At 47.4% G+C, this 15,880-nt stretch overlaps 1 protein-coding gene across 1 annotated transcript; it reads left to right on the plus strand.

Moving 5' to 3' along the window:
- The first annotated feature begins 2,260 nt into the window (after positions 1 to 2,260).
- Positions 2,261 to 15,366, plus strand: ptger2a (prostaglandin E receptor 2a (subtype EP2)). Its single transcript, XM_084488085.1, has 3 exons — positions 2,261 to 2,554; positions 2,641 to 4,015; positions 13,348 to 15,366. The coding sequence occupies exons 2-3, from the start codon at positions 3,200 to 3,202 to the stop codon at positions 13,657 to 13,659; spliced, it is 1,128 nt and encodes a 375-aa protein (XP_084344211.1). The 5' UTR covers positions 2,261 to 2,554; positions 2,641 to 3,199; the 3' UTR covers positions 13,660 to 15,366.
- Positions 15,367 to 15,880: the final 514 nt, after the last annotated feature.

The following is a 15,880-nucleotide window of genomic DNA, read 5'->3' on the forward strand; positions in this document are numbered from 1 at the left end:
TTGCTCTTTCTCTCTCTCTCTCTCTCTCTTACTGTCTGTCTGTCTGTCTCTCTCGCTCTGTCTCGGACGGTCTCTGTAACTGTCTTAATTCAATTCAGTTGAAGGGCTTTCTTGGCATGAAAAAGGCATTCCTTAATATTGCCAAATCACAACAGTAACGAGAACATAAACAACACAATACTAGTAATGGCACAAAGCCAAAAAGACAAAGACCACAATGCAGTGGCGTTGCAACAGTAACACAACGACAACGCACTACGAAAACAGTGATGGGACATGACAGAACCGTGGTTATAAGGTGTGTCCCTGCTTGTCCCTGAGGTTATGACAGGTGAGAACATATCCTGCTGCCAACAAGCAGCATTTTAGTTTTTCCCCAATGAATATATTAAAAAATTTTTTTTGTACTTAACATGCAGTGCAGCAGCAGGCAGCTTTGTGCTTTGGGTGTCCCCTTTCACTGTGGACAGAAGCTGTGTTAGAAATCGTTCCCTATCACGGATATAGTGCACTATATAGGGGGTGCTCGCCATTTTGTAGTGGTGTTTGAATTCTCAGTGGTTCATTTCATTCACTATAAAGTGGACAATAAAATACCCCAAATTTGAGTGAACATAAGATGTTCCCTACATGTATACCACAATGCAATGCGGTCGTGTATGACCGTGGTGACCGAATTCTCGTTTGTTCGTTCCCTATATAGTTCACTATATCATAAACACTACATAGGGAATAGCGAGTGAGTGAATAGGGAACGATTTCGTGGCCAGCCTGTCCTCCCGGGGTGAGCCCGGTCTGTCAGTGGCGCCCTATCTCCAGGGCCAGGCGTTAGGGTTAGGGCGTGCCCGCGGAGACGGGATCTGGTCAGTGTCTTCCTAAATGTGTGGAGTCAGATACGGAGCTGGGGTGTACTCTGCTGGTGTGCATGGACGGTCGAGGGCCAGACAACCAGTCCATCTGTCTCTCTCTCGCTCTCTTTCTTTCTTTCTTTCTTTCTGTCTCTATCTATCTCCCTTTAATCTGCTCCAAGAATAGCTGACTGAAGAAGAGCGGAACGTAGGGGCAGAGACGGAGAGACAGAAGGCGGGATAATAAAGAAGAAAATAATGATATGAGACAGAGAGAGAGAGAGAGAGAGAGAGAGAGAGAGAGAGAGAGAGAGAGAGAGAGAGAGAGAGAGAGAGAACAAAATGGTGTCTATAGAGGAGAGGTGAGTGGGGCAAGGAGATATATAACACATGCTGAGAAGGAGACAGAGACAGAGTGAGAGAGACAGAGAGTGTGCGTGTATGTGTATGTGTGTGAACAGTATGTGTGTGTGTATGCATGTGCATGTGTATTTGTGTGCGCGTGTCCATGAGAGCGTGCGTTTGTATGTGCACGAGCGCGCATGTGCGTGTGTGTGTGTATGCATGCGCATGTGCGTGCGTGTGTGCGTGTCTAGCAGCAGCAGCATTGTTAGCGCTATAGCTATTTTAGGCAAAGACGGTTTCCCTTGCAGCCACATACACGCTGCGCAGTGTGTGTGGTGTGTGTGTGTGTGTGTGTGTGTGTGTGTGTGTGTGTGCCCTTGTGACTTCTTCTCCTTCACCCTGATCCTATGTCAGAGATGTGACAGTGGTGAGGGGACACAGAAGCCAGTTGACCAGAACGTTGGGACTCGAAGAAAGTACAAGAGAAATGAGTTTGGTATTTTACAGCATTGTTTTATTGTTACAATAGGGTCAAATAATAGAGATAAGAGACGTATACAAATATTATATAACCTACATTTTAATTAATATTAATAGCCTATTAGATGTAAGATATTGCAGAATAAAACCCCTTTGCGCCAAGTGTGTGTGTGAGTGCAGGGGTGTGTGTGTATTAGTAAGTGTGAATTTGTGTGTGTGAGCACAGTGTGCACCTGAATTTCATTAACCTTTAATACATACCTTTTTTAATAGGGAGCGACCTAGCGAGAGAGAGCGAGAGAGAGAGAGAGAGCGAGAGACACACACACACACACACACACACACACACACACAGAGGAGAGAGAGAGAGAGAGAGAGAGAGAGAGAGAGAGAGAGAGAGAGAGAGAGAGAGAGAGAGAGAGAGAGAGAGAGAGAGAGAGAGAGAGAGAGAGAGAGAGAGAGAGAGAGAGAGAGAGAGAGAGACCACGGTGGCCCGACGTATCTCCGGGTGACGTCAGCGTATCGGGTCTGTTGCTTCCAGCGACTCGCCTCGTCCACCGCTCACTCCCGCGCGGCGCGCCTTGCGTTTCGCCTCGCTGACGAGACTTCACAACTCAAAGTCAAGTCAAAAGGAAACACTACAGCATTTCAGCCGGGCTTCACGCAACTGCTTTTCTACAAACACACACGCGCGCACACACACATACAGAAATATACACGTAAACCAACACACACACACACACACACACACACGCGCGCGCGCGCGCACAGGTCAACACGCGGTGGAATAAGGGGGAGCACAATTGGAAAAAGTGAAGCTCATCTGTGGCTTGTTCTTACCTCGGACGTCCCAGAAGAAGCCGCTGAACAGCGATGGAAAGGTGACTATAATTTTTGGATTTTACGCATTAGTTTAAAAACAAACTATTGGACTTTCTTTGACGTTTTCTTCGTGCGCCGTGAACAGGTGGGGTCGTGTAATTCTAGACAGAAAAGTGGATTCCATCAGAAGTGACTCAAAGAAAGATCGCGCGTAAACAAGTCTACCGTGTATCACCACAAACCCTCACGGGAAAGTGCTTTCAGGTTGATGTTGGTCAGACAGTCGGAAGGTGTCAAGAAGACAACCCGTGCCTGTGGCAGAGAGCGAAAGGAGAACTGGACCACCGCTAGCAGGCGACTTCAAACCCAAATACAAAAAATGGCAACGCACGAATTTTGCAACCTTTGAGTTCGCGCTGACAGACACAACCCTCCTGCTGGAAACAGGAATTGTAAACCCACTTTGAATCACTGTATAATCACAGTAGAATAACAAGAATCACAGTAGAATAACAACTTCCAGCCATGGACGGTCCACTATGCCAACCTCCGGACGCTTTGAACATGGACACCGCATCTCCAACGCTGTGCGCAAATTTGTTATTATCCCGCAATATTCGCAAGACCCTCCGTCTTTATTAGTAAAAAAGGACGACCACACATCTGTTTTTCTCTTGTCGTAACGCATCATCCGGGGGTCAACCATGGACGACAAGAGCGCCCCGTGCCACTCGAAGCAGACCATCGACGCCAACATGAGCCCCCTGATCAGCGCCGTCATGTTCGCCGCGGGGGTCTTCGGCAACGTGGCCGCGCTCGTGCTCCTCGAGATCCGACGTCGGCGGGAGTCCGGCGGCGCGCATCGGCGCTCGCTCTTCAACGTGCTCGTCACGTCGCTGGTGGCCACCGACCTGACCGGCACGTGCCTCGTCAGCCCGCTGGTGCAGGTGTCGTACTCCTTGAACACCACCCTGGTGGCCATGACGCGCCAGGGACACCCCGTGGCGTGCGCCTACTTCGGCTTCAGCATGACCTTCTTCAGCCTGGCCACCATGTCCATCCTGTTCTTCATGGCGCTGGAGCGCTGCCTGGCCATCGGACACCCGTACTTCTACAGCCGCTGCGTCACCAAAAAGTGCGCCTACATCACCATCCCCTCGCTGTTCTTCCTCTGCGCGCTCTTCTGCTGCCTGCCCTTCGCGGGCTTCGGCGACTACGTGCAGTACTGCCCCGGCACGTGGTGCTTCCTGGACATGAACCCGCAGTTGCGGCAGCACCGCGCGTACGCCACCCTGTACGCCAGCGTCATGCTGGCGCTCGTGCTGGCCATCGTGGCGTGCAACGGCTCCGTGGTGTACCACCTGGTCAAGATGTACCGGCGACGCCGGAGGAACGGCGGCTCGGTGACGGCGCGCTTCAAGCGGGAGCGCGGCGTGGTGTCCCTGGCCGAGGAGGTGGAGCACCTGATCCTGCTGGTGTTCATGACCATCATCTTCATCATCTGCACCATGCCGCTAGTGGTAAGAGAGAGGATGAGAGTGTTTGGAAAGTGTGTGGATGCTACGTTGATGCTGCGCTTTGCTCCTTGCTTGACTCTTTGGAGAAAAACTTTAAAAAGTGCACTTTTAAAAAAAACAACACACAGAGACTGCTGAAGTACACACACGCACGCCCGCACACTCAAACACACACCCACACAAGCTCACACTCCACCCCCCTCTAACACACACAGAAACAGAAGACACAAACACACATCCACACACGCCCCCACCTACACACACACACACACACACACACACACGCACGCAAAAACACAGACACAGAAGACACACACAACTCTAACACATACACACACACGCACTCGCAAGCCCCCCTCTCTGACACACTCACACACACTCACACAAACACATATGGACACAGAAGACAGACACACACACACACACACACACACTTGTTCTCTCCCTCCAAGTTATTCTAACTCTTACAGTGACATGAACTCAACAAAAGTCAGCCAAACAGCAGTCTCACGCTAGCAACTCTGTTTCAGTGTATGAGTGTGCGTCTGTGTGTTGTTGTGGTGTGTGCGTGCGTGCGTGCGTGCGTTCGTGCGTGTGAGAGACGTCACAGAAGCGTTTATGGGCCATCCAGTAGGTCAAATGCGCAGGTGTGCAAGAGGGAGTTCACCAGGGTTATAGCGTGTACATCCGGAGGGCACACTAGCTAGGGCTAGAATTGTTTTTGTTTTTGGCGAGGTCGTCTCTCACCTTGTTTGAGGTCAGAGTGCGTCCGCGAATAGAGCTGGTCGATCAAAGGGGAAACTGTCTGGTCTCACGCACGTGCACAAATGTACACAGACACACACACACACACACACACACACACACACACACACACACACACACACGGTAAACACATTGCCATCATGTTTGGTTCGGTTCAATGGTGTGTGTGTGTGTGTGTGTGTGTGTGTGTGTGTGTGTGTGTGTGTGTGTGTGTGTGTGCTTGTGCTTGTGCTTGTGCGTATGTGTGCGTCCGTGTGTGTGTGTGTGTGTGTGTGTGTGTGTGTGTGTGTGTGTGTTAGAGTGTCTTATGTGTGCGTGTGTGTGCGTGCGTGTGTGTGAGCCAGAAAGAAAGAATGAGTGAGTGGTGTGTGATAATATTCAGAAATGAAGCCATTCATGAATTATGCAGAGGGCTCTGAGGTTGATGCACTGCCAAGGCGTAGATGGAGAAATGAAAACTGCCGGCAATACAGTTGATTCATTGTTCACGCAACAGGTAGAATATAGTCAGAAACACATCTTCATAATGGGATGGTGGACGTGATGGTAAAGTTAAAATGTTAGCATCACAGGCCTGATGGTCGTGCAATAAACCTGCTGCTTTAATGTGCGAATTTAGAGCCGTTGAGAGAGAGAGAGAGAGAGAGAGAGAGAGAGAGAGAGAGAGAGAGAGAGAGCAGACATAGCAATGTACAGGGAGAGAGAGAGAGCAGAAAGAGCAGATGAAAGAGAGAGGGAGAGACAGCAGAAATAACCGATGTAAAGAGAGAGAGCGAGAGAGAGAGAGAGAGCAGACAGAGCAGATGTAAAGAGAGAGAGAGAGAGAGGGAGAGAGAGAGCAGAAAGAAAAGATATATAAAGAGAGAGAGCAGAGAGAGCAGATGTAAAGAGAGAGAGAGAGAGAGCAGAGAGAACAGATATAAAGAGAGAGAGCAGAAATGAGCAGAAGACAGACAGATTTAGTCCTCTCCCCCTCCCTCACTACGTTTTCTCGAGCGTCGAGAAGCGTCGCATTGACCTGGCTGTTAATGACAGGTAGGATGGATTCCCCGAACCAATCAGATTGATTTGCTGATAAACAGCGGAGCGCGACACTATAATCCTACATAGCGCCGTTTTTTTTGCCAAATTACTTCGGCTAAAATATTGACTAAATATTCCAGAGCCCACACGGTTCAGCACGGTACAAATCTCAACATCTTCATATCTTTCCCTGTTCAGTGCCAGCGAGCTCGCCTTCGGGGTTTCTGAGGGTACTTAGACGTGACCATGGATTGACTTGTCGTAAAAACCTGCAATCACACAGGTAAACCGCTCATTAAAGGGGCCGTGGGCTGTGGGTGATGTGGGCGGAGTCAGGCTGCTTCTCCAGCTCACTGTATGCCTGGGCTGGCGGGGACAAATCGATCAATCAAGGAGATAATCCAATGGTTTAGGAAGTGATGAGGCGTGGAATGCGTTTGGAATGCAGCCAGTGTTCATCAATGCTCATAAATCACATTTATTCATGTGAATTTGCCACATGAGGCCATTTTCCACTGGTTGGCATCCAGAAGATGATAATCAGTGATTGAAGACAGATGAAAAATGAAATAATATCTATAAAAGTATAAAGCATATATATGAACAACCTAACTAACAAACAAACTAAGAAATAAAGTGTACAAGTGTAGAATAAACAACTGAACAACCTTACTAGTGCAGCAAACGTTATTTAATGTCAGTGTGGATCCAAACAGGGACATCGCCATTTTACAAAGCCAAAACTATTTAGTTATGTAGTGGTGGCTTGTATCGAAAAACGACTTGAATAGAGTAAACACAGACGTTGTAGAAGCAATTCGTGATCACGGGAATCCAACCCACAACCCAGAATCATGTGGGATGCCAGAACCCCGTTGAGCTGTGACAACAACTGTGTCGAACGTGTTTCAACACCGACGCACGTTGTGAAATGTGTGAAAGGATTGTACTCATGCACACTCTCACCGTGACTCATGAAAATCACTTTGAGTTGCAAAACGTGAACGTCAGACACGGCACCAAGCGAGGACGTTTCACCGCGGTCCCAGGCCCAATTATTGGCCTTTTAGTGGCACGTTCCTGTGGTCACTCTCCTCACCCCTTCTGTATGGATGACTTCCCTTAACATATTGGCAGACCTCTGCAGAGGGGGGGGAGACCTCTTCGGACCAGGGCCAACCGCAGTCCCCCGTACTAGATCACTTTAACTGCTCCTTCTGCAGCGGAGGAGGAGAGGAGAGGAGAGGAGAGGTGGGGAGGCAGAGGAGGGGGAGGCAGAGGTGGAGGAGGAGAAAGCGGAGTAGGAGGAGAGAGGAGGAAGAGGCGGAGGGCAGAAAAGGAGGAGGAGGAGAGGAGGATGCGGCGGAGGAGAGGAGGAAGAGGATGATGAGGCTGATGAGAAGAGAGGTGTAGGAGGAGAGGAGTAGGAGGAAGTGGGAGAGGAGGAGGAATGGGAGGTGTGGGAGAGAGGAAGAAGAGGAGGATGGTTGGATCGTTTTGCATTTAAATCAAAATGGACGTTTCAGTAGCGGCACAATGCAGTGATTGGTAGATTGTGCGGTGGCTCTGGCACGGCTGAGTGCAGTCTGTCTCGCCCATGGACATGTGTTGAATAACAGCCCATTATTTATGTTTTATGGGCTGTTGTCAGTTATTAATTGGGAGAATGGCACTGAATAGCAATACGATGGTAATTTACCGCGTGGGTGCCTAAGTGATTGAGAAAGAGATTCACAGAAGTATTCAGAAGAACCTTGAACGAAACAGACGGGGTGGTTGACCGAGAAGCCTCATTAAAAGTGAAATACTTGTAATGACGCCCAACTACTCGGTTGTGATGTCAATACCATTTAAAGTAAACAAAAACGGTATCTCTCTCTCACACACTCTCACACACAAACACACATACTGCGAGTATATATATTTTGTTCATGTACACACATGTATTACACATGTAATACACATGTATTACACAGTTACACACATAAACAGTTTAAATATAATTCTTACAAAAAATGGATATAAATATATACCAATATATAGGCTATGTATTTTTTAAATACACAAAAAAAGAATAAAGAAAATGTATAAAAATATATAAACGCGCAAACACCTGTGACTGATTGCTCCTACAGGTGCAGATGTGTATAAACCCACAAACACACACATACTGTTTGTTTTGATATCAAAATGAATAAAATATGAACACAGAAAAAGCAATGTACGTTCCTTTCTCTGGCACACAAACACAAACAGACGCACACACACACACACACACTATGCCACTTGTAGTTTGATATCTGCAGAATAACGTAATATGATCCATTTGTTTGCCTGTGTGTGTTTGCCTGTGTGTGTGTGTGTGTGTGTGTGTGTGTGTGTGTGTGTGTGTGTGTGTGTGTGCAGACATTGTGTGCCCTATTGTTACATAATAACAATCTTCTCTGATCCATGAATAATTAAGAAGGGTGGAAGGTGGGTTTTAACAGGGACAGACAGACAGACAGACAGACAGACAGACAGACAGACAGACAGACAGAGGGTAGAGAGGACAGAGATGGTGAGACAGACAGACAAACAGAGGGTAGAGAGGGTAGAGATGGTGAGAAAGACAGACAGACAGAGGGTAGAGAGGACAGAGATGGTGAGACAGACAGACAAACAGAGGGTAGAGAGGGTAGAGATGGTGAGAAAGACAGACAGACAGAGGGTAGAGAGGACAGAGTTGGTGAGAAAGACAGACAGACAGACAGAGGGTAGAGAGGACAGAGATGGTGAGAAAGACAGACAGACAGACAGACAGAGGGTAGAGAGGACAGAGATGGTGAGACAGACAGACAGAGAGACAGACAGACAGAGGGTAGAGAGGACAGAGATGGTGAGTCAGAGACAGACGGTAGAGAGGGGGAGACAGAGTCCGACGGTAGACTTGCAGACTTGGCACAGACAAATTCATATTGTTGCAACAATGAGACATAGATATTGTATCAAAGAGATTTGTGTAGCTCTGGAAACAATTAAAAGATAAACCTTCCTTTCAAGCGTGAAAGGCGGGACCACAAAGTCCAAAACAAAAGCGGTGGTCCGCGAAGAACCAGACGTGACCCCTGACCCTCAGCACAGACCGATCAACCCTCATCGATTGACATGTGAGCTGCATGATGGATGTGGCTCTAGGGAGTATGGTACTATCAGGCGGAGAGAGCTGTAGTTTAGAGAGAGAGAGAGAGGTATAGATTAAACAGAGAGAGAGAGAGAGATAGTTTGAAATGAGAGAGAGAGAAAGAGAGAGAGAGATAGTTTGAACAGAGAGAGAGAGAAAGAGATAGTATAAACACAGAACAGAGAGAGAGGGAGAGAGATGTATAGTATAAACAGAACAAAGATGTAGAGAGAGGTATGCTTTAAATAAAGAACAGAGAGCGAAAGAGAGAGATAGAGAGAGAAAGGTATAGTTTAAACCAAAACAGAAAAAGAGAGAGAGTGAGAGATTGTGTGTGCTGGCCCGGGTGATTTACTACATTAATGAACTGACGCGTCAAAATGGTGCGCTGTCTTTCTCCAAAGGTGAGCCTGGCTTCATCTGATGTACTCTCCAGATGAAATGTGCTCACGGTTATGGCATGGCATCGCCTCGCCTACGCTCTACATCAAATGGGAGCGTGAGAACGTATAATACAACGTGACCGCATGATAATCACATCGTGTTTTGTTTTTTTAGGTTTATACGACCCGCGTTGTATTAATAACAACGGCATGTGTGTTTTATGCCCCGATGCTGTGTGGGGTGAAAGCGCACAGCATTCTGGGTAAGACAAGGGTGATTGGGTGTGTGGTCTGTGTTATTCGTATCTTAGCATAAGACAGAAGGCAACACCTTTGGCGGCCATCAATCAAACTTCCCCAGTCTGCCACAGCTGCACCCTTCCAGGAAAACAGACACAAGCAGGCACTCCTCTCTGATTGGCACGTACTCCCTCAGCCCAGGACCCAAATCACAGAACACTCGCAGATGTCTGGCCTGCAGTGAGCAGAGCAGGATGAATGATCTGTGAAGGCCACAGATGATTTTTTACGGTTCCTTTATTCCTTCTTTATACTCTCTTTATTCTTTTCCCGATAATCAGAAACAACAATCTTTGTTTGCGCCCTCATGCACGCTCACGTAGTTCACACGCAACACCGGCACGTAGAGGCAAAATGATGGGCACACCCAGACGTGGTGGAGACACACGCACGCATGCACGCATGCGCACACACACACACACACACACAGGAACGAACACTGCACAACATGAAGTTGCTTATCTGGAAATATGAATAAGCCAATCACTACATGTGCATGTGATTAAAAAGACATCTGGCCCATTAGCCAGTGGCTAGCCCCCTGCTTCACAAACACATTCCACCCGAGACACGACCAATCAACACTGCCCTCGCTCCGTTAATTTTCAACATTTTCACCGAATAAATTAGGGAAGAAAAAAATGTCTGCAATTTCACTTCTTCATTCGAGTTCTCGGTTTCTTCACGTGACTCGATTTGAAACAAAGTATCGGTTCAACCCATTGGTCCAAAGTGTGCCTTGGACCAGTTGGGGCCGGGACTGAGTTTGCAGGGGGCGTCAAGGGCGGAGGTGAATGTGTGTTGATGGAGCCAGTTGCCGTGGTGACAACGGGGGGCATGGAGTCAGGAAATTGGACTCCACACCTCACTCGCCCTCACCTCAAGGCACCACAACAGAGGGTGATGGGGTACTGCTGAGGGGCTAGAGGAAATGGATCCCCTCCAGGGACAGGAAGAGAGGGGGGAGAGAGAGAGGGAGGGAGAGAGAGAGAGTGATGACCAGTGGATTAGTGAATTACGGCAGGGATGAAAGGGTGCGGGTGAGTCAGAGGGCGACGACGGGTGAGCGGATGAGAGAGAGACTGAGCGCGCGAGAGAGAGAGAGAAAGAGAGAGAGAGAGAGAGAGAGAGAGCGCGAGACAGAGACTGAGCGGGGTTGTTCAGTTTTCCTGCCAAAAAGAAAGCATAAAAGCGAAAAAGGTACGGATAGATGGAGTGATATACCGATTGAAGAAATAAGTGTAGAAAGATGTGGGAATTACAGCAGGGAAGGGAGAAAGAGAGAGAGAGAGATGAGGTGAAACAAGGCCCTGAAAGTTCTAATAATAATGTGTTGTCGCGTTCTCTGATTTTTATTAGAAAACATGACATCATTGTTCCTCCCCACACCCCTGGGGGCTGGAGAGAGAGAGAGAGAGAGAGAGAGAGAGAGAGAGAGAGAGAAAATCTGTCACGGTTTCCTGGGATTGTATTAAAATCCCATGGCAATCATTAAACTGCTGTTTCCCAAGCATTCCTGGTGCCTCATCAAGTCAGAAGGCGATCAATGTGTGGATGTATGTTTGAAAGTGAGCACTCCAGACCTGCCTTAACCTCCAATCAGCCTCTGGATATATGGGTCCTACTCCAGATTAAAACATGAATGGCTGTGTATGGCTGCCAGTGGAAGGGTATTGGGTTTGATGCCCGTTGTCCACCTGTAGGTTTTCTTAAGCAAGATACCCCTGACCTCTTCCTGCAACCTTAACAACATGGATCTGAATGAACTGCAGTTCTCTTTGGATAAAACCGTCTTCTAGATAATAGTACATACTAGGGGTGTAACGATACACTAAAGTCACGGTTCGGTACGTACCTTGGTTTTTAAGTCACGGTTCGGTATGTTTTTCGGTACAGCAGTTTTTATTATTTTATTAAACAATTTGATTTTGATTTATTAAATTGTATCAAACAAATGCCTTACACAAATGAAAAGACATCAAATACAATTGAGGATAAAAACACAATAAAGTCCAGGACTTATTTCCATTGTGGTCCTCAACACAAAACATCAGGACAAGACAAGACACTAATGCCGCTTTTCCACTGCCAGTACCAGCTCGACTCGACTCGCCTCGCCTTTTTTGCGTTTCCATTGGCAAAAAAAGTACCTGGTACCTAGTACTGGGTACTTTTTTTTAGTACCTCCATCGAGGTTCCAAGCGAGCGGAGTAGGTACTTTTGTGTGACGTAAACAGGCTGCTGGTAACTGATTGGCCAGCGGCTGTAAATGGGAATAATCACTCAAAGTTAAGTTGTGTCCGGCGTGGTTGGAGTCCATGAACCCGCTCCCGAGGGGGACACTGATCAGCGTTTCGCCGTGTGTGTAGCTCCTTTCCCGGGGCTAGAGTTAGGCTGCGCGTGGTTGTGTGTGTCGGGCGTGGTTGTGTGTGTCCGGCGTGGCTGGAGTCCACGGACCGGCTCCGGAGGATCAGCGTTTCGCTGTATCGTTTTAGTGTCGTTCCTTTCCTAGGGCTCGAGTTTCGCCTCCATCAACGTTACCGTATGACAACAATAGACACGCAGTCATTGCGCTTTTTATTTTATTTTATTTCCCATCATAACCTTTCCCGGGAATCAGGAAATAGTCTTGATCAGATTCAGATTTCCCGGGAATCGCGTGATTAAAACCTAATGACGACCCGCCCATGGTGGAGAGGTTCTTTTCTACGACCCGCCCACATTGAAGAGGTACTTTTTTAGATGGAAACGCGCCTGGAACCGAGTCGAGTCGAGGCGAGTTGAGTCGAGTCAAGCTGATACTGTCGGTGGAAAAGCGGCAAAACAGAGTGTGTGATAATCAATAAAAACTTGATTAAAAAAAAATACGTTTTTTTTTTTGTTGTTTTTTTTTCGGTACGTACCGAAATGAAACGTGCATCGCACCGTTAGACCCGTACCGAAATATTTCAGTTCGAATACGTGTATCGTTACACCCCTAGTACATACTTATTATGATCCCGTGGACTAGAGCAAATGTTTGAGATGTAAATCCTTTGACATTTGGCTAGGGAGTTCTTCGATAAACCGGACCTGCTTGACATAATATAAGTGCCACCATCTTTGTGTGTGTTGCACAAGCACTGGCACACACTGCTTGCCGTGTGTAACTTGGTAGGCCTACCGCCACACAAAGAGACAGGGTAGTTGTGGCCAAGGGCGTTTGTCCCGTGAAAGGATGAGAAGAAATGATTTGAAGATGGGACAACTTCTTTTGACCATTACATTCATCTAATACAGCCAATATATCCTATTTACCGTCTATACTAGTATATAGATAAAGTCTGTCTTTCAATTGTATCCACCTATATGTCTGTCTGTCTGTGAATACAAATATAACATGAGTGCCATGTAAAAATACATAACCTACACCACATAAAGGTAGGAGAAAGAAAGTATAACGTATATTTGTGTGCTGGGTCCAACATTCACAGCTTAAAAGATGGATTTCGCCATGCAAAACAAATACAGGGTTGTGTTATTATCACCAAGTTTTATTATTAGATTATCGTATTCAAGCAATTGCTGGGCCTGTAGATTGTTCCACTCGGGCAGGTAAAAAAAGACTCAACAGTTTTTTGAAAATCCTTGTAAATGTCAGTAAACCCTTGTAAACGTCGGCAAACCCTCGTAAACGTGTGTAACTGTTGTGTGTTCCCCAGGTGCGCGTCTATCTCAACTCGTACGACAAGGCGCGGGAGTCCCACCCGGCGGAGCTCAACGCCCTGCGCTTCATCTCCGTCAACTCCATCATCGACCCCTGGGTCTTCATCTTCCTGTCCCCCAGCGTGCTGCACTTCTGCTGGGCCTCGGCGTGCAGCCGGCCCCTGGCTTCGCCCCGGGCCTCCGCGCTCAGGTCGTCCTCGTCGGCGCAGCGGCTCAGAAACGTTCAGCTGGTGGTGAGCCAGCCGTCGTCGGCCGACTGCAACAGCTACCCGGGGTCCGAGCCCACCCTATGCACCATGGACGTCTGACCCCTGACCCCTGACCCTTGACCCCGCCAAAGGGGTGGAGAAAGACCTTAAAGCCATGCTTGAATTAAACCTCGCCGTGTGCGTCTGTGACGATCTCGCCACGATGAAACCGCACGTGGGACGGGGGGGACGGGAATCATGGTGCAAAAAAAAAAAAAAAAACCTGCTGATGTTTTTGCTGTTGCTGCTGCAAGTTTCCCCCTTGCAAATCTGGTGGAAAAAAAAAAAAGGAAACTTGCTTTTGAGTGTGACGATAACGCTACAATTCCCACGCCACTTCTCCTAGTTCGGGAACCGCAAGCTTCTGCTTTTTAAAAAAGCAAAACTGCTGAACGGACGACTAAGCACCAGTCAGCAGTTCGATGTGTCACTTTGCGGTGTGGCTGCGGCCATGTGTTGCATCTCCATGCCTGGGAGATGTCTCTGGATCAGCAACACCGCCCCCCCCCCCGCCCGCCCGCCCGCCACCCCTTCAGTCCCAGCTTTCCTCGCTGTACGTGTCTACTGCACTCCAACGGGCACCTGTGTTTTTGCTTTGTTCAGTTTCGTTGTTGTTTTTTGATTGAGTTGCGTAACCGAAGCTGTGTTTGACGTTGTCTTCTGCGGAGTCGTAGTGAGATTTTCAATTGAATGTGAACTTAAGTGTATTATGTATAAGGGAGGGTGTAGGAAAAGACATCTCAGATCGAGGTTTGCTCGATTGAAACCAGGATATAAAGATTTCTCTTTTGTTTATTGAGTGGTGTGGTCCATTCAGGGTATGATACGTTAAACGCAATTAAAACCAAACCTTCAAAGTGTATGGCACAGGGATCCAAATCAAACAGGATTTGCCGACACCTGAGGGCAGAGAGTGGACTGAAACAGGACTACCTCGTTCGGAGAGGAGACAAATATGTAGCCAAAAAGGGGACTGAAGCCCATCCCAATCCATTAAGTGACTGTACCAAACCCAGTGTTTCCACAGGAAGCTGCTGATGCTAGGTAGGTACCTTTCCTTGGGCGTTTGCCAAGGAGCACAGAATGGTTCAAAAGAGATTTGATCTCCGTGATGTGGGTGTTGTTGTACGTTCTCCTGCCAACATGAGACAATTAGAAAACCACAGTTTATGTTCGTTCTTTTGTCCGCCTGTCTCTGGCGTTTCATGCAACCATGAGCTAGCTTCTCTTCCTTCAATCCTTGGGTCTTTGCCTGGTCGGCCAAGGTTCTTAGGAACTCTGGCTTATAGCCTTTGAACTCTCACACCTTGAGTTTGCCCGACCCTTTCTGGGGACCAAAGGGTCTAGCAGGACCAGTGAGGTAAGAAAATCTCCACAGCCCTCTGACCCTGGTTTGTGAGTTGGCTAGTTAAATGTAGCCTCAGGCTGGACAGAAAGTTGGAAAGAAAACGAAAGCCAGGGTAACATGAGGTGTGAGTGACACATTTGGATGAAAAGAAGAGACAACGTTTCTTTTTGTTTCAGAGTTGCCTTCAATCAGGTCAAACTTGATGATACATGTTCTGTATCCCGTAGAACCACATGCTTTTCAAAAACGTCAGCACGTGTTGTCTCTGAGGAGATTGGCCAAACTGAACTGCTGTTTCAAGCCGTTTCAAACTGCCGTTTCTGTTTATTTCCTTATTCATTGTATTGAGGTGTTGTTGAGATTAAGTGTTAATTTAAGAGGCCCATTTCTTTCATCCTCAGATCACATGCAAAGTACAATTAATCCCCCCCCCCCCCCCCCCCCCTCAACATATGCTAATCAACGTTCTAGTTAGTGTGAGTTAGCTAGGTTCCATCTTACACTTCACATCAACAAGTTGTGATTTTCACTTCCGAAAGGAAACACATTTAGCCGGGAAATCCTGAGAGCTGTTAAACGTGTCTCTTTGGACTCATAGCCATCTCACACCCAATAAACTTGGTCAAATTAAACATACATATGCGCCAATAAAAAAAAAGATTGTTCTGGACACATAAAGACCATTGTTGGCGCAAGCTGCTGTCAACGGCTCATAATACCCCACTGGTTAGCCAACTGCTTTCTGTTTTCTGTCAGAGATCCTGTGTATTTTGGGTTATAGTTTGGCCATAGACGAGCCAGCCAAGTGATAGTTGTTTGAGTGTTGTAAAGTAATTCTCACTTTTTTTTTCCGTTCCATTTGATCAGACAGTTGTTCTTGACGATGTGGTTAGAATCGATGCAGGCATTGGTCTGTTGTGGGGTGATCGTCTG

This window comes from Micromesistius poutassou (genome assembly GCF_964030765.1).
Source record: "Micromesistius poutassou genome assembly, chromosome: 24".
NCBI lineage: Eukaryota > Metazoa > Chordata > Actinopteri > Gadiformes > Gadidae > Micromesistius > Micromesistius poutassou.